General features: G+C 47.2%; 1 protein-coding gene across 3 annotated transcripts in view; it reads left to right on the forward strand.

Annotated features, from left to right (window-relative positions):
- PCSK6 (proprotein convertase subtilisin/kexin type 6) overlaps positions 1 to 17,013 on the forward strand; it is a 353,524-nt gene that overhangs the window by 207,568 nt on the left and 128,943 nt on the right. For all 3 annotated transcript variants that reach the window (XM_063925653.1, XM_063925654.1, XM_063925655.1), the window contains exon 8: positions 1,505 to 1,717. In XM_063925653.1, coding sequence (XP_063781723.1) covers positions 1,505 to 1,717 — 213 coding nt within the window. The remainder of the gene's footprint in view (positions 1 to 1,504; positions 1,718 to 17,013) is intronic.

Genomic DNA, 17,013 nt, shown 5'->3' on the forward strand with positions numbered 1-17,013 from the left:
TTAGGGAGCAGTTGTGCTATTGATGCATGGAAAACATGTTTAGCTAATTGGCTTTATTGCTGCTATGTTTTTTATGAAATCATATTCATTTTCATTACATGAGTCTGTATGGTAAGGGTGTGGGGGGGGGGAGCAGCTGACGTATGCCACATGCTGCAGTGTTTTGATAAGACATGAAGGGGATGTGCCCTGGCTGGCTATTGGCTTACTCTCTATAGAAGCCATCAGAGTTTTCCCTAGCCATTTGTGGTCTGTGAAGTCTAAAGTTGCAGCTGTACGACGCTGATGTTTGTCCAGCTCCATCAGGACAGTGTTGGCTGGATGCTTCCAAGCAAATACAGCTCACTCCACCTTATCCATTGTATTTTATTTATTTATTTTTATATGTATTTATTTATTTATTTTGGGGGGGGGGGGGGGTATAGTGTAAGTGAGTGCATGTATAGCAGTGTTTCCCAACCACGGTCCTCAAGGCACACTAACAGTCCTGGTTTTAGTGATATCCAGGCTTGAACACAGGTGACTTGATTAGTACCTCAGTTATTTTGATTTAACCATCTGTGCTGAAGCCTGGATATCACTAAAACCTGCACTGTTGGTGTGCCTTCTTGAGGACCGCAGTTGGGAATGCCTTATGTATAGCATAACTTACCTTTAACTCATACTTGCCTACCTGACCCTCTCCATGAGGGAGAAAATGCTCTGTTCCTGGACTTTCCTGGTAATGTATGATTGCCATCACCTGTGGTGAACTAGTTACTTGATAAGAAAGGTGTTTCACCACAGGTGATGGCAATCATACATTACCAGGAAAGTCCAGGAACAGAGCATTTTCTCCCTCATGGAGAGGGTCAGGTAGGCAAGTATGCTTTAACTCTACTAACTTACCAGGCACAGGGCATTATTGAACATCACACCTTTTTGAGTGTGGCATTAGGCAGCAAAGCCACCAGTAATAAATAAGAATATGGCAAACATCGTAAAGCAGAAAGTCCTATTTGGCATGGGTTGGGTACCGGATCTAGGTGTTGAGAATGCGGGCAGTCAGAAGACCAGCCATGATCCCAACAGTTTTAGGGTATATATTCTAACCTTCTCCCCTCCCTCCCTGCAGCCTAACCCTAACCTTCCCCTGATGCTTACGTTCGGTATGTTTGCTTTTGGGATTCCAGCATCTGTATTCTGACAAGTGTCTGGATTCCGGTGTCGGTGTTTCGTCCGCCGGTATCCTGAGTGCCGCGATGCCAACTACATCCCATTTGCATACCCTTTCATCCTAATAATGGAGGGCTGACCTTTTGTGAGTCTACTGCCCATCAAATAAGAACAGTTAGGTCTGTGTACAGACGAGGCCAAAGGCCTCTCAGTCACTAGAACCTTTGATGTCACTGATACATAAAGGTTGCTGTTGAATTGATAGGCTTCAGCATTACAGGAAATTGTCCATTAGTGCACTTTAGTGGTGTGGAGTTAGACTTTTTTTTCTTTTTGTATTCTCTTCCAGGGTCGTAAAGGACTGGGCTCCATCTTTGTCTGGGCATCAGGGAATGGTGGCCGAGAGGCTGACTACTGTTCCTGCGATGGATATACCAACAGCATCTATACCATCTCCATCAGTAGCACAACAGAAAATGGGTACAAACCGTGGTATTTGGAAGAGTGTGCATCTACGCTTGCTACAACGTACAGCAGTGGTGCCTTCTACGAGAGGAAGATAGTAAGTGACACTGTTCATATTTTCTTTTCTTTTAAGTGACCTTTAACCAGGTTGGAGTGTTAGGCACTATACGGTGGTTATTTGTAGCCCAAAGGTTAGGGTTGGGGGCAGGAGAGGGGTAAAATACATATACCCGTCCGGTGTCGGGATCCTCATTGTCGGGATGCTGTGGTTGGTCATGTGACTACCGGCATCCTTACAGCCAGTATTTCATATCCAACCCACTCAGTGGTCACCTTATTCGGTACATCTGCTTGTTAATGATACTATTGAAAAATGTTCTTTCCAGGGTCTTTTTCATGGGCATTCTCCCCGGCATTCTTCTTACACCACCTAGCTGGTACAATGGCCAGCAAAGGGCATCATGAACAGCTGTGAGCAACAACAATACTCACTGCACGGAGCTTTCCTCATCGGAAGGAGGATTCCCTCCACACCCTGCACTGGACGCAAGTATTGCAGACTCAGCCCCCTGCTACCTGGAGAGTGAGATGCCGGATGGGAAGGGGGAAGGTGCATTATGATCTGCTGCTTACCTTGTGAGAAGGTTCGGTTCCCCTTGACTACCTCATTATGTCGCCTGGCTATACATATTTTCTCTTGCGTCCTAGAGGATGCTAGGGTCCAGTTTAGTACCATGGGGTATAGACTGGTCCACTAGGAGCCATGGGCACTTTAAGAGTTTAATAGTGTGGGCTGGCTCCTCCCTCTATGCTCCTCCTACCAGACTCAGTTTAAAAAATGTGTCCGGTGGAGCTGGTCACAGCTAGGGGAGCTCCTAGGAGTTTTCTTATTTATTTTTTGTTTTAATAGAGTTATTAGGTTACAGGGAAACTGCTGGCAATAGCTTCCCTGCTTTGTGGGACATAGGGGGGGAGTAGGAACCAACTCTTGAAGTTAATGGTTCTTGATCTCTGCTGACAGGACACTGAGCTCCTGAGGGTGCTGATTGCAAGCCCACGAAAGCTAGAAGAAAGAAGAATGGCGAGTACAGCGCCGGCGGCCCGGTTAGCGGGTCACCGGCGGGAATGGAGGCACAAGGGTGGGAGCGCAGCTCTGACTGGTTGCGCTCCAATGCAGGCTCAGCAACACATGCTGTGAGCACTTGAGGGGCGTCCTGAGCCAGCGCTGATACCCTACACTGGTAAGTCAGCTAACAGGGGCTAATCCCACTGTTAGCACAAAATCCTCAGGCCAGTATAATACAAATTGTGCGGGAAGCCGCGCGCCATTACAGGGGGCGGGGCTTCTCCTCAGTGCGGATCCAGCACTCACCAGCACCATTTTCTCCCTGTAGATCTGAGGAACAGAACGCTGACAGGGAGCGCTGCCCTCCACATAACTCCAGCTATCCTCTGCGGTACCAGGGTGTTATAGACAGGGCGGGAGTGTGTTGGTAGTGCTAATTGATCTTTTAAGGTTGGTTAGTCAGCGCTGGGCTTTTATCATAATAACTGCCCACAGGGGAGCTGTGTGGCTGGCTCCTTATACTCTGTGACTCTCTGAAGGTACTCTGGGGGGAAACTGTGTCTGACATTTTCCTGTGTGTAGGTGTGTATCTCACATTAACATGTCTAAGGATTCTGTGTCCTGTGCTGCAGAGTGTTTATCTTCTCCTGAAGAGTCTCTTCCATGTACTCAAGACTGCAATATGCTTTCTCTGCCTTCCGAATCCGAACGCCCGTGGGTGGATTCTTTAAGGGGAATGATATCCCAGATTTCAACTAGGATGTCACAAAATGAAAAAGAGACGCAGGTTTTGAGAACATTTGTGGAGGGTATGACATACTCATTCCCCAAGGTATCGTCTAAGACATACCCACAAAAACGTACACTTGCCCAGACAATGCAAGTTGACACTGATGCCGACTCTGATACAGGGGATGGTGACGGGGATATGCAGGGGGGGTTGCATCACTTGCTAAGGGGGTGCAACTAATGATTGAAGCCATTTGGGATATTTTACATATTACTGAGAAGGTACCTGAGCAGGAAGAGTAATCTTATTTTACTGACTGTAAGAAATCCTTGCTTACCTTCACGGCTTCTAAGGTGTTCATCTTTGTTTGAAAAATCCTGGGAAAGCCCAGAGAAAAAATTCCAGATCCCAAAACGGGTTCTTATTGCTTTTCCTTTCCCTGAAGAGGACAGAAAAAAGTGTGAAAACCCCCCTATAGTAGACGCTTCTGTATCTAGGTTGTCAAAAAAGGGTGGTTTTACCTGTCCCTGGCTCAACCGCTTTGAAAGATCTGGCTGACCGCAAGATTGAGACTATGCTCAAATCACTATACATAGCTAATGGCGTAGCTTTAAGGCCCACCATTGCTTGTGCGTGGATTTCTAAAGCCATAGTAAAGTGGTCAGGCACATTACTTGAGGACTTAGATACTATGGATAAGTGTGACATTGAATTGTTTTTGCGTCACATCCAGGATTCTGCAGGTTTCATGGTGGAGGCCATAAAGGACATTGGCATGCTGAATGCGAGGGCTACGTCCATGGCGGTCTCGGCACACAGAGGACTCTGGCTACGCCAATGGACTGCGGATACAGAATCCAAGAAAAGTGTGGAGAACCTACCCTTCACAGGTCAGGCTCTGTTTGGGGACGCATTGGATGCGTGGATTTCTGCGACAACTGCGGGTAAGTCGATCTTTTCTTCCCTCAGCAGCACCACCGACTAGAAATTCTTATCCTACGTCTACACTGCAGTCCTTTCGGACTGCAAAATTAAAAAAATCCAACCCCCCACCCCCCTCTCCACCTTCTTTAGGGGAGGTCAGGGAAAATCTAGAAAACCTGCACCAACAGGATCTCAGAAACAGAAACCAAGTTCTGCTTCCCCAAAATCTACTGCATGACGGTGGACTTCCCACCCTGGAGATCAGGCAGGTGGGAGCGAGACTAAAAGATTTGTCACATCTGGGCGTCATCATGCCTAGACCCCTGGGTAACAGGGTTACAGACTGGAGTTTCAAGAACTCCCACCTGACAGATTCTTCAAATCGGGCTTACCAGCTTCGCTGGCAGAAAGTGCTATCTTACAGGATGCAATTCAAAAATCGGTTCAAACAAATGTCATTGTTCCTGTTCCACCTCACCTACAACACAAGAGTTATTACTCAAACCTGTTTGTGGGACCAAAACCGGACGATTCAGTAAGGCCAATATTAATCCTAAAGTCATTGAACCCCTACTTGATGGAATTCAAATTCAAGATGGAGTCTCTGAGAGCGGTGATCTCAGGTCTGGAGGAGGGGGAATTCCTGGTATCCCTGGATATCAAGGATGCATACCTCCACGTTCCGATCTGTCCGCCTCACCAGGCTTACCTCAGATTTGCTCTGCTGGACTGTCACTATCCGTTCCAGGCACTGCCATTTGGCCTCTCCATGGCACAGAGGGTGTTCACCAAGGTCATGGCAGAGATGATGCTACTCTTCCGCAGGCGGGGAGTGAACATAATTCCACATCTGGACGATCTGCTGATAAAGGCATCTTCCAGGGAGAAGCTGTTGCAGAACATTGCTTTCTCAACTCGACTACTCCTGGGTGGATCCTGAACCTTCCAAAGTCACATTTAGAGCCGACAAGGAGACTGCCCTTCCTGGGGATGATACTCGACATGGAAGTGCAGAGGGTGTTTCTACCGGTGGTGAAAGCGTTGGTGATCCAATCAATGGATGCCCTGAAGCCAGCCCTGGTATACGTTGCATTCACCCTTTGGGGAAGATGGTAGCCTCCTACGAGGCTCTAAAGTGCAGAAGATTCCATGCACGGTCCTTCCAACTCGATCTCCTGGACAAATGGTCGGGATCACATTTTCACATGCACCAGCGGATACGCCTGTCGGCGAAAAGCCAGAATTTCACTGCTCTGGTGGCTGCAATCTTTTCACCTTCTCAAGGGCCGCAGGTTCGGGATTCAGAATTGGATTCTTCTTACCACGGATGCAAGTCTCAGAGGTTGGGGAGCAGTCACCCAAGGGGAAAACTTCCAAGGAAAGTGGTCAAGTCTGGAATCCGTCCTTCCGATAAACATTCTGTAACTAAGGGCCGTATACAACGGCCTTCTACAAGTGGCACTTCTTCTCCAAGATCAGGCCATTCTGATTTAGTCGGACAATGTAACGGCCGTGTCCTACATAAACCGACAGGGCGGAACGAAGATTCTGATTCAGTCGGACAATGTAACGGCCGTGTCCTACATAAACAGACAGGGTGGAACGAAGAGCAGAGCGGCAATGTCGGAGGTATCAAGAATCCTCCACTGGGCAGAAAAGCACGCGGTGGCGTTATCAGCGATCTTCATTCCGGGAGTGGACAACTGGGAAGCGGACTTCCTCAGCAGACACGATCTCCATCCAGGAGATTTGCAGACGTGACAAGCCAGTGGAGTGTCCCTCAGATAGACATGATGGCCTCTCACCTCAACAAGAAGCTTTGGAGGTACTGTTCCAGGTCACGAGACCCACAAGCAGTGGCGGTGTACGCCCTGGTAACTCCGTGGGTGTTCCAGTCAGTGTATCTGTTCCCTCCACTTCCACTCATCCCAAGGATTCTCAAACTAATAAAAAGAACAAGAGTTCAGGCATCCTCATTGCTCCGGACTGGCCATGAAGGGCTTGGTACACGGATCTTCTGGAATTACTGCTGGAGGATCCGAGGCCTCTTCCTCTTTGCAAGGACCTTCTTCAACAGGGGTCGTTCACCTATCAAGACTTACCGCGGCTACGTTTGACGGCATGGATGTTGAACGCCAGATCTGAGCTCAGAAGGGTATTCCGACAAGGGTCATTCCTACCCTGATGCAGGCTAGGAAGGGAGTAACGTCTAAACATTACCATCAAACTTGGAAAAAGTATGTGTCTTGGTGTGAATCCAAGAGGTTTCCTACGGTGGAGTTTCAACTGGGACGGTTTCTCCTCTTTCTGCAAGCAGGTGTGGATGTGGGCCTACGCTTGGGCTCCATCAAGGTCCAGATTTCGGCCTTGTCCATTTTCTTCCTGAAGTAATTGGCTGCTCTCCCAGAGGTTCAGACTTTCTTAAAGGGGCTTTGCACATCCAACCACCTTTTGTGCCTCCTACGGCACCGTGGGATCTTAATGTGGTGCTGCAGTTCCTGCAATCGGATTGGTTCGAGCCTTTACAGGAGGTGGATGTCAAGTTTCTTACTTGGAAGGCTGTCACACTGTTGGCATTGGCATCTGCTAGACGTGTGTCTGAACTGGGGGCACTGTCATGTAAGAGCCCCTATTTGATTTTCCATGAAGATAGAGCTGAGCTCCGTATGCGTCAGCAGTTTCTTCCAAAGGTTGTGTCAGCTTCTCATATATAAATCAACCTTTTGTGGTGCCAGTGGCTACTGACTCCTCCATTACCTCAAAGTCCTTGGTTGTTGTGAGGGCTTTGAAAATCTATGTGAAGAGGACTGCTCGTCACAGAAAATAGGACTGTTTGTCATGTGTAATTCCAAGAAACTTGGGTGTCCTGCTTCTAAGCAGGCGATCTCTCGATGGATCAGGTTCACTATCCAGCATGCGTATTCTACGGCAGGATTGCCGTGTCCTACATCTGTTTAGGCCCACTCTACTTGTAAGGTGGGTTCTTCCTGGGCGGCTGCCCGGGGTGTCTCAGCTTTACAACTTTGCCGAGCGGCTACTTGGTCTGGATCGAACACTTTGCAAAGTTCTACAAGTTCGATACTTTGGCCTCTGAGGACCTAAAGTTTGGTCCATCTGTTCTGCAGGAACCTCAGCACTCTCCCTCCCGTACTGGGAGCTTTGGTACATCCCCATGGTACTAAATTGGACCCCAGCATCCTCTAGGATGTAAGAGAAAATAGGATTTAAATTACTAGCTTGGCTTTCCTTTTTGTTGTGTGAGCTGGTGTGAATCTCACCACTATTTGTGTATTTCCTTCTCTCGAAGTATGTTAGTCTCCTCGGGCACAGTTTCTAGACTGAGTCTGGTAAGAGGGGCATAGAGGGAGGAGCCAGCCCACACTACTAATCTTTTAAAGTGCCTATGGCTCCTAGTGGACCTGTCTATACTCCATGGTACTAAATTGGACTCCAGCATCCTCTACGGACTATGAGAAAAGGGTTTACTGGTAGGTAATTAAAATCCTATTTTTGGGGGGAGAACACGGTCTAATGAGCCAATCAGATTCCAAGCATCTTGATGATAAAAGGATGCTGCCATTGGACAAGCAGCTCTGCTGATCAGACCAATCACCAGAAATGCGATAATCTCATCTATGCAACTTTGACCGTGGAATGATTGTTGGTGTCAGATAGGGTGTTTTTCATATCTCAAACTGCTGATGTCATGGGATTTCAACAGGAAATATGTAAAAGATGTTGCCTGGTCTGACATCTTGATTTCTGTTGTGACATGTAGGTGGTGGGGTCAGAATATGGCGTATACTTAAATCCATGCATTTTTTATCCTGCCTTGTGTGAATCATTCATGTTAGTGTTGGGGCGTAGAGAATGTTTCTTGGCATGGATTTGGGCGATTAATAGTGTTCACGCTAGACTGTTTTAGCCCGATTTTTTTAAAGGGCAAAATGTGCCCTGCTAAAACAGCCTGCCACTGCTGCCCCTATGTGAATAGATGCTGGGCACGCCTCCAATAGTAACACCAGTGGAGCTGCGCCTCCTCCCCGCCCAGCCAGTGCCCCCGCAACACCAGCACCCTGCTCCGAAAAAATCCTGGGGGGAACACTAGATTAATACCAATTGAGCATTGTTTAAATGCTACAGCCTGTGAGTATTGTTGTTGCTCTTGTGCAACTCTTTATATCTACTCCCCTTCCATTGGCTATTTCAGGATACTGCGCCATGTCACAAGGCACACGTCCCCTCAAAGCTGGTTCCATAAACCTACTGCGAGACCATTGGTGGTTCCAAACCATTGATGGTTGATACCTAGTGATCGATGGTTTTACCATCAATGGCGGAATGCAGATGGTTTCCTGTTATTGATAGTAGCAGCGATGCCGATGGTTTCATTTTTAAGACTGGCTGCCAGCCATTAGCCCTGTGGTGCAGAGTTGAAGGTAATACACTTGTTCCTGTTCACTTTACTTCCTAGTCCACGCATTGCAGTGTCAGTAACGATGTGTGCTGGGATTGGTGGAACATGGAATGTCCCGCTTACTGACTGGCTGGGCAGCTTGAGCTCAGCTGTCAGTCAGCACAGTCCAGCCCTGCTCCTGCCTCTGTCTCAATCAGCTGCAGAATGATATCAATATACAAAGGAAGAGGCTGTGACTGTGTGACTGTGTACTGGGGACCAGGGTAGATGGTCGAAACTGCCCACAATCTTTTTGTTCTCGTGCTTTTGTGCTGACTTGACAGGGTAGAGTGGCAGACATGCTCAGCTGTCAGTCAGCACTTAGCAGCCCGCCCCCTGTCTCTCTCTATTGGTATACAAGGCAACTACTCAAGTCTTGTACTGCCTATGTGGCCCTCCCTCTCACCTGCTCAGCATCTCTCCGTGAATTAAACTGTGTATGAGAAGTTATTAATGGTAACCATCGATGGCCAGCCCTATTTCAGTGTATTCCAGTGGCATTTAGTCACAAGATCTTATAAAGCTTCTTTGGATGCGGTGAATCAGGAGAATTGCAGCATGAATGTGCAGCTGACAAATCTGCAAGGACGTATGTGTACAGGTGCCACTTGTCTATTCCCCCTCCTCTCCCCCCCCCCCCCACACACCCCCCCCCCCCTTCCAATAACTAGCTAAGAACCAATTTATTTTAGACGACAAAGGCACAAATGTAATAGTCTGTGAATCACAGGTGCTAGCGCAAGTTTGGCAATTTATCTGCTAGATTTAAGGCAGCAATAATTTAAAAAAGGCATATTCAGGTTGCTATAGCCTTTAAAATTGTTGCTTTAAATCTATTTGTTAAGTCAATGAAATTGCGCTGGTGCCTGTGGAAAGTTTATTTCACACACATTTCTGCCCTCTGTTCATTCCCTGATCAGTTCCAACTTTTATGAATCCGTTAACCAGTATATTGTCATGAAACAAATGTACATATGGGGTTACAGAGCCAATGCTGGTGCCAGATCATTGATAAAACACTTATGCTGCATTCACACCGCAAATGCCGGGTCCTACCCGGTAAGACAAACGTGTACTTACCGGGTGGGATCCGGCATTTGCGCTCCGTTGCAGGCTTCCCGACCCGGCAATATACCGGGTCGGTTGCCATGACAACGGAGGCCGCAGCAGGGGCGGGGGTGGAGGCGGCGTCGGGAGATGAGCTCATCTCCAGCGCCGCCTCTCCCTATCTTGTGAATGGGAACCGTGTCGCATCGACACGGCTCCCATTCACACCGCACCTGACCCGGTAATCAACCCGGGTAAAACCCTTCTTTTTTACCGGGTTGATTTACCGGGTCAGGTGACCCGCTAAATCGCCCAGTGTGCTTTCACATCGCACACTGACCCGGTTCGACACGGCAATATGCCGTGTCGGTACCGGGTTATTTGTGCGATGTGAAAGGGGTATTACAGTTCCCAGTTATACCACTTTTACACTCGCACTCCCGGGATGCTTCCCGGGATGCGTCCCGGGATGCCTTCCCGGGACTGACCCCTTTCACACTGCACTAAGACCTGGGATCGACCCGGGACAGCCCCATTTACACTGATCCCGGGATATCCCTGCAAATGCACATGTGTGTCATTAGAAATGGCCTTTTCTGGCTCACATTGATGAGGTCACACTAGTCAACAAAGGGAGGGGTGGTGCCTGCTCACACCATTGCTGCAGTCATGGCCGACGGAGTACCAGTGTGTATGCCTGAGCTCATGATTCTTTCTGCTTTGCAGATGTTTCATACAGCCACTGACAGCATGATGCAGCTTATCACACTGTGCAGTATACTGCACATATATTTTATGAGGAGGAGGAGGGCGCAATTTATGCTGGATAGGGCTGCTAGTCGCCGCCAATATTTGCGCAGGAGGAGAGCCTTCATATCATCCAGGATGAGTATCATACTGAGCGTGAGTATGGGCCCTAACCGCTCATTTTGGTCCAGAGATCGCCGGCACGGAGAAGCCTTTATGAGGACCGTGGAAGCTTACCAGGATGAGGAGTGGATGGCTAACTTCCGTGTGTCTCGTGCAACCTTTAACTACATCCTGGAATTACTTACCCCAGCACTTGACATGCAGACCACCAGGCTTAGGAGACCCATCGAGGCACGCAGGAGATTAGCTATTGCATTGTGGTGGTATGCTACCCCAGGAGAGTACCGCTCAGTCTCATGCTTGTTCGGTGTTGCAATCTCCACCTGCTGTGTCATAGTCCACCAGGTGACTAAAGCAATTGTATCTACCTTATACAAGCGCTTCATATCTCTACCACAAGGACAGCGCTTACAGGATACCATCATTGGATTTGTGAAGCGAGGCTATCCGCAGTGTGGAGGAGCGATTGATGGGAGACACATCCCCATTATTGCCCCACGTGACAACCATGCTGACTATTTTAATAGGAAGGGCTGGCACTCCATCATATTACAGGCTGTTGTGGACCACAAATATTGGTAAGTGTTTATTTTTGGGGTGGTGGGATGAGTTGCATGTGTGAGTTTTACATTCTAATTGTTTTCAATTTTACTGTTCTTTAGTTTCCTAGATGTGTTTATTGGCTGGCCAGGCCGATCTCATGACTCCCGAGTTCTTGCCAATTCTGACCTGTACAACATCGTAGAGGAGAAGCAGGGAGGCTGGCTGTACCCCAAAGAGTGTGCAAAGATTGTGAATGGGGTGGAGATCCCTGTCCACATCATCGGGGATGCTGCATACCCTTTACGCCCCTGGATTATGAAAGGCTACACCCAACAGGTCCAGTTAACCCCAGAGCAACAAACCTATACTCACACCCTGAGTTCAGCAAGGATGGTGGTTGAGAACGCCTTTGGCAGGTTAAAAGGAAGATGGCGTTGTTTGATGAAGCGCAATGATGCGGACCTTATGAATATGCCTAATGTAGTAGCTGCGTGCTGTATACTGCACAACATCTGTGAACTGCAAAATGAGCTATTCCTTCCTGAGTGGACTGTGCAGGACCCTGAGGTTATAAACCCACATGTGGAAGGTGCTTTGTTTGGGACTGCCTCAAACTCCGCTGCAGAACAAATACGCCACACTATTACGTCCAACCTTGCAGCACTGGTACAATAGTGTTTAAGAATCAGCACAACATGTTTGGTGAATGAAAATGTTTTTATTTTGTATTCCACCTTTGATCTTTGGGTTCATTATTTATGTTTTTCCAAAAAAAACACATTGCCAGCAACTGTGTATATATGCATAAACAATGTAGAAAACACTGTAAACATGGTCTACTTTACGCACAAATGGGAATGTTATGCCTAGATTTGCAAACAAGTTTTTATTGGCATAAAAAAAAAAAAAAACACTGGTAGGTTTGTAGATACAACACCATAAACCACAGTGTCCCTGCAGTATATTATCACTGTGTAAAAAATAAATAAAAAGTGCTTTAATGTAGACACTATACAAAACAGAACATAGAAAAAAATGAAGGAAGGCACAAACAGTTGTGCATAAACAATGACCACACTGTGGTTATTTAACAACAAATAACAACCAAAAAAAGCAATTCACTGTGTTTCACGGCAAATTGCGCAATACAGTAAACTCTGGGCTTGGCGCACTAGATGGTGCAGTATTTGGGGCATAGTATGGACCAGGATTAAATGATGAAAAACCCTGCTCAGGGGGGTATTGTGAGTTGTGGTGTTGGTTTGGTGCTCTTGAGGTATTGGTCATACGCTCATAGAACGCCATGTTCATTTGGTGCAATTCCCTGTGGCGGTCATACTGCTCTCTACTCATGCGTTCCTGCATTGTCATGACTTGGGAAAGGAATGCATCATGCATTTGGCGTTCTGCCTCTAGAAACCTGTCGAGCCTTGCATCCTCCTGTGCGGACATTGTAGCGTCCATCTCTCGGAGTTGGTCGACAAGGACATTTGACATGGCTTTAGCCACTTGCTCCGCTCTGTTCAATTTCTTCCTTCTAGGCGGTACGGTGTAAACTGTGAAGAGAAGAAATACAAAATGAGCGTATATAAAAATAGCAGCGTTAGCAAACATGTGTGTTTGGCATTAATCCACCTATACACTAGCTACTCTGCTACATTGAACTTTTTTTAAAAATGCAAAGCCCCCCTGCGTGGGGGCAGAAAATGCAAAGTGTGCCACCGTGCCAGCAGCGTGTTGAGCGCAGTGATCCTGCAAGGGGCTCATTAGCGCTCGCCACGCTGCCGCCACACTGGCCACTCATACTACGCACATAACCGGATGATTAACAATTGTGGATTTGTGCTATGAGTGTTAATTTCTAAACATGTACTTACTGTTTTTCTGTAAAGTTGGGGTGACGGCACTTTGTACAGTCCCACTGTCACTGGTCTGAGCATCCACGACGTCTTCAATGGTTGCAGTTATGCTGTCGTCGTTTCTGGATGTGTTTATGGACGGCTGGGATGATGTGTCGCTGTCCTCAGGTGTGTCGTCAATTAACAACGGTGATGATGGACAGACGTCACTGCTTGTCTGTGTCTCTTCTGGAGTGCCTTCTGTAGCAGTGTACTGTGAACTGGAAGACGGACTCACCGGACTGCATATAGCTGTGTTTCCAAAGATATTGGCGCACATGTCATAGTACTGCCAGTCGATACGGCCAACACCGCTCTTTTTCCTGTTGTTGTCATGCACCTTAAGGAAATGCTTTTTAAGAGTTTTCATTTTGTTTAACACTTGCTGCTGTGTGCGGATGATTCCCCTGGCTTGCAGCATCTTGGAGATGTTTTTATAAATGACTGCATCTTTGACTGTGCCTGTGACCTGCCTCATAATTTCCTCCTCTCCCCTAATGCTCAGCAACTCTCTCACCTCCTGGTCTGTCCAGGTCGCCATGCTGCCTTCCTCACACGCATCAAGGACGCTCCCCAGGGCTCTGAATGATGACATCATCTTTTCTGAGCCCATGAAAGCTCCAATCGGAGGCCTTTTAACAGTCCCGGGTAGTGAATCCCGGGACGGGCCCTTTCACACTACCCAGCTTCCCGGGACGGTCCCGGGTTCAACCCTGCTTTTGACCTGGGATGAAATCCCGGGATGCTCGTCCCGGGAAATTGTCCCTGTACCCATTTACACTGAGAAGAATCCCGGGATGATGCGCGTTCACGTGCAATATCCCGGGATTTTTCTGCGAGTGTAAAAGGGGTATTAATGAGGAGCTCTCAGAGGTATGTTTCCACAGTACTTGCTGTGATGAGGCGTTAGCAGCACAGCAATAACAGGTGGTGACATTAAGCAAGTGGAGAATTTTCTTGTCTCTAATTTTTACCACTCATGAAATTATTCTCCATCTACCTTCCACATACGCTTGCAGCCAGACCTACATCCAATTACCATTTCACGATCTCTGTAGTGTATGAATTCCAGTTCCAGATACTTGCATTTAAATATTAAAGGACATCTTAGCCACACTATGCCTCGCTAATTGGCTGGAAGGATGTGGAGAGCTTGTGATAATTAATGTACCTGGTATTTCTGGTTCAGGCCGTGGTTCTGTGCACTATGGATTTATGACGCAAGATAAATTATTGAAATGTCTACCATTTAAATGTGCTTCATATAAAGTATTAAGGACTAGAAAGCATTCAGCCGTATGTTTTTTTTTTTTTTTTTCCCTGTGTTGTAAGCAATCGGAGTTTAATAGTCATTGAGGGAAGGCGGAGTAGCAAATAGTTGAAGGACTTTGCTATCAAACTTGTGCTGTAATTGAGTACTTAATATGCAACTCAATCCTGTATACATTAGAAGGCACAACTCTGCCCTGAGAGAAAAACCTCAGCGTGAGTTCCAAAATAACCTGAACTGACTTATAAATCTTTAATGGAACTAGAGCAGTATTTTGTAAACTCCTTTGAAATATGCTATATATGTATCTCTCTGATGTCCAAATTTCATGGAGCACAAGGTTTCAACTTCAGAAGAATTCTTAGGGCTGCCACTTAATGTATGAAAGATGTAGAGCTGTGCGGGTCCCAGTCTGCATTGCCACATAAACAGGTGCAGCTGTTAGTATTCCTATTAACCACAGATGGGTAATGGCTGTTGCTAACTAAATTATCCATGAGGCTTGCTAAGCATCATTCCATATCTGTTTCTCTAGTGCTAAAGCTTGCCTACAGCTTAGTGTATCTGTACGCAACACACAGCGGAGGCAGCTGTTTTGTGTAATGAGCAAATCTTGAGAATGCATCATACAAATTCACTTGTAATTAATGATGTCACGGAGGCCCGAGGCATTGCGATTTCTCTGTATTCTGCTGAATTGAAAGGTTGAATATTGGATAAGCCTGCAAATAGGCGTTTATCAATGTTTATAGGCAATGGGTACACAATAAGGGAGAATGAGCAATGTGTTATCAGAAATGTTTGTATTAAATAACGCAAATGTATGTATGTAATATATGTATTTTGAAAATATAAAATCTGCATAAATGCAGGGGTTGGAAGTAGGGGACATAACTAGTGGGTGGCACTTACCAGGGGTTCCAGTTGAGGAGATGGGCTGCTGCCTGGCTCAGACACTCACAGGTTTTAGATCTTGAAGGGCCTGATGCCTCTGAAGGCTCTCTGGAAATGACCTCAGCTTAGCCTTTTGGTCCAAGCTCCCTTCTCTCGTCACTGTGCCTCCGTGGTGTTGTGGCCCAGAAGTGCAGAACATGCTCATGACGCTGCAACACAGAGCTTTCACTTTGCCAGAGGTGCCCAGACTCATTGAAGTCCACAAGCTTAGTGTCCCAAATGCCCAGGCAGTTCTTGGCCATTAGAATAAAAATGTGAATTTTTAGATTTTTCAGAAATAAACTCTGAGCCCCAGAGAGGAGACAGCGGGGCAGATGTATTAAGCCTGGAGAAGTTATAAAGCAGTGCTAAGTGGAAGATAACACAAGCCAATCAGCTCCTAACTGTCAACTTACATATTGGAGCTGATTGGCTGGTGCATTATCACCTTGCACTTATCACCTTGCACTTATCACTACTTTCTGCTGCGGGGTACACTGGGCTCCACAGGGAATGACATTCGGGTGTAGAGTAGGATCTTGATCCGAGGCACCAACAGGCTCAAAGCTTTGACCTTCTTCCCAGAATGCATAGCGCCGCCGCCTCTATAACCCCGCCTCCGTGCACAGGAGCCCAGTTTTGTAGTTTGTGCCGTGCGGTAAAGCAGGCATACAACAGGGTGGCTGCTCCAGCAGCCCTGAGAAGAAGCTTTTAAAGAAAATTTAAGACTTCAAGGGCTGCAGCAGAGACACTGACTGTGTTAGATGTCAGTCAGACATCTCCTGCTGCAGCTCCGTCACCTCCCCCAGCGGCGCTGTACACTCCCGCGCCCTCGTTGCCAGGTACCTACAGCGGAGGCTCCGGTTTTCTTCCAAATTAGTCACACACACGACCGCTGTTCTCCTGGATCGCGTGGCCGCACTCAGGGAGGAGGTAACTGGGTCCCCCCGGTGGGACCCGCTGTAAATCACGATCCCGTGCGGCCAGTGGGAGGCGTGCCGCGCGCGCTGGCGTGGACACTGTGGCAGTACAGGGACCCCACTAGACCACCAGGGCATAGGTCGGTTTTCTCTTATAAAACTGTTTATTTAAGCCCCCAGTACCCGGTGGTGAAGTTCAGCAGGGGGATAAGGCTTTGACCTGTAGCTCCTCCCCCAGCCCCAGGGCGCCATTTAGAGTAAATGTTCCCGCCCTGGAGCTGCATATCTCTTTCTCCCTCACTCCCTGTCAGCGTTTGGGTGCCATTAGGACAAGCTGAGCTGATCCTAGGACTGTTTGGGCAAATCCTCCTCTGTAAAGCCACCTGCCTGTCAGCGCTGTGCATTTTACAGGACACTTAAGTATTCTACGTCTGCTGACAGTGTTAGTTAAGAAAAAGTGCATTTAGTCAAGGTTATTTAGTATAAGTACCCTGTGATATACATCCAGTCTTTACTGTGCATTGTTATATCTATTGAGTGTATAGCTATACTTAGTCCTACTATGTATTGCTAGTCCAGTGCAGTTTTATTGCATGTCATAATTTCTGCATTGTACAATCTGTGACTCTGTGTGTGTGCATATAGCTGCTGTGTGACCTCCATTTCGTGTATCTCACTCAGATTGCTATCCCTATATTCTATAACCTGAGGGGGCTAAGTGAGTCAAGTTTATCAT

This window comes from Pseudophryne corroboree, chromosome 6, assembly GCF_028390025.1.
Source record: "Pseudophryne corroboree isolate aPseCor3 chromosome 6, aPseCor3.hap2, whole genome shotgun sequence".
NCBI classification, from domain to species: Eukaryota; Metazoa; Chordata; class Amphibia; order Anura; family Myobatrachidae; genus Pseudophryne; species Pseudophryne corroboree.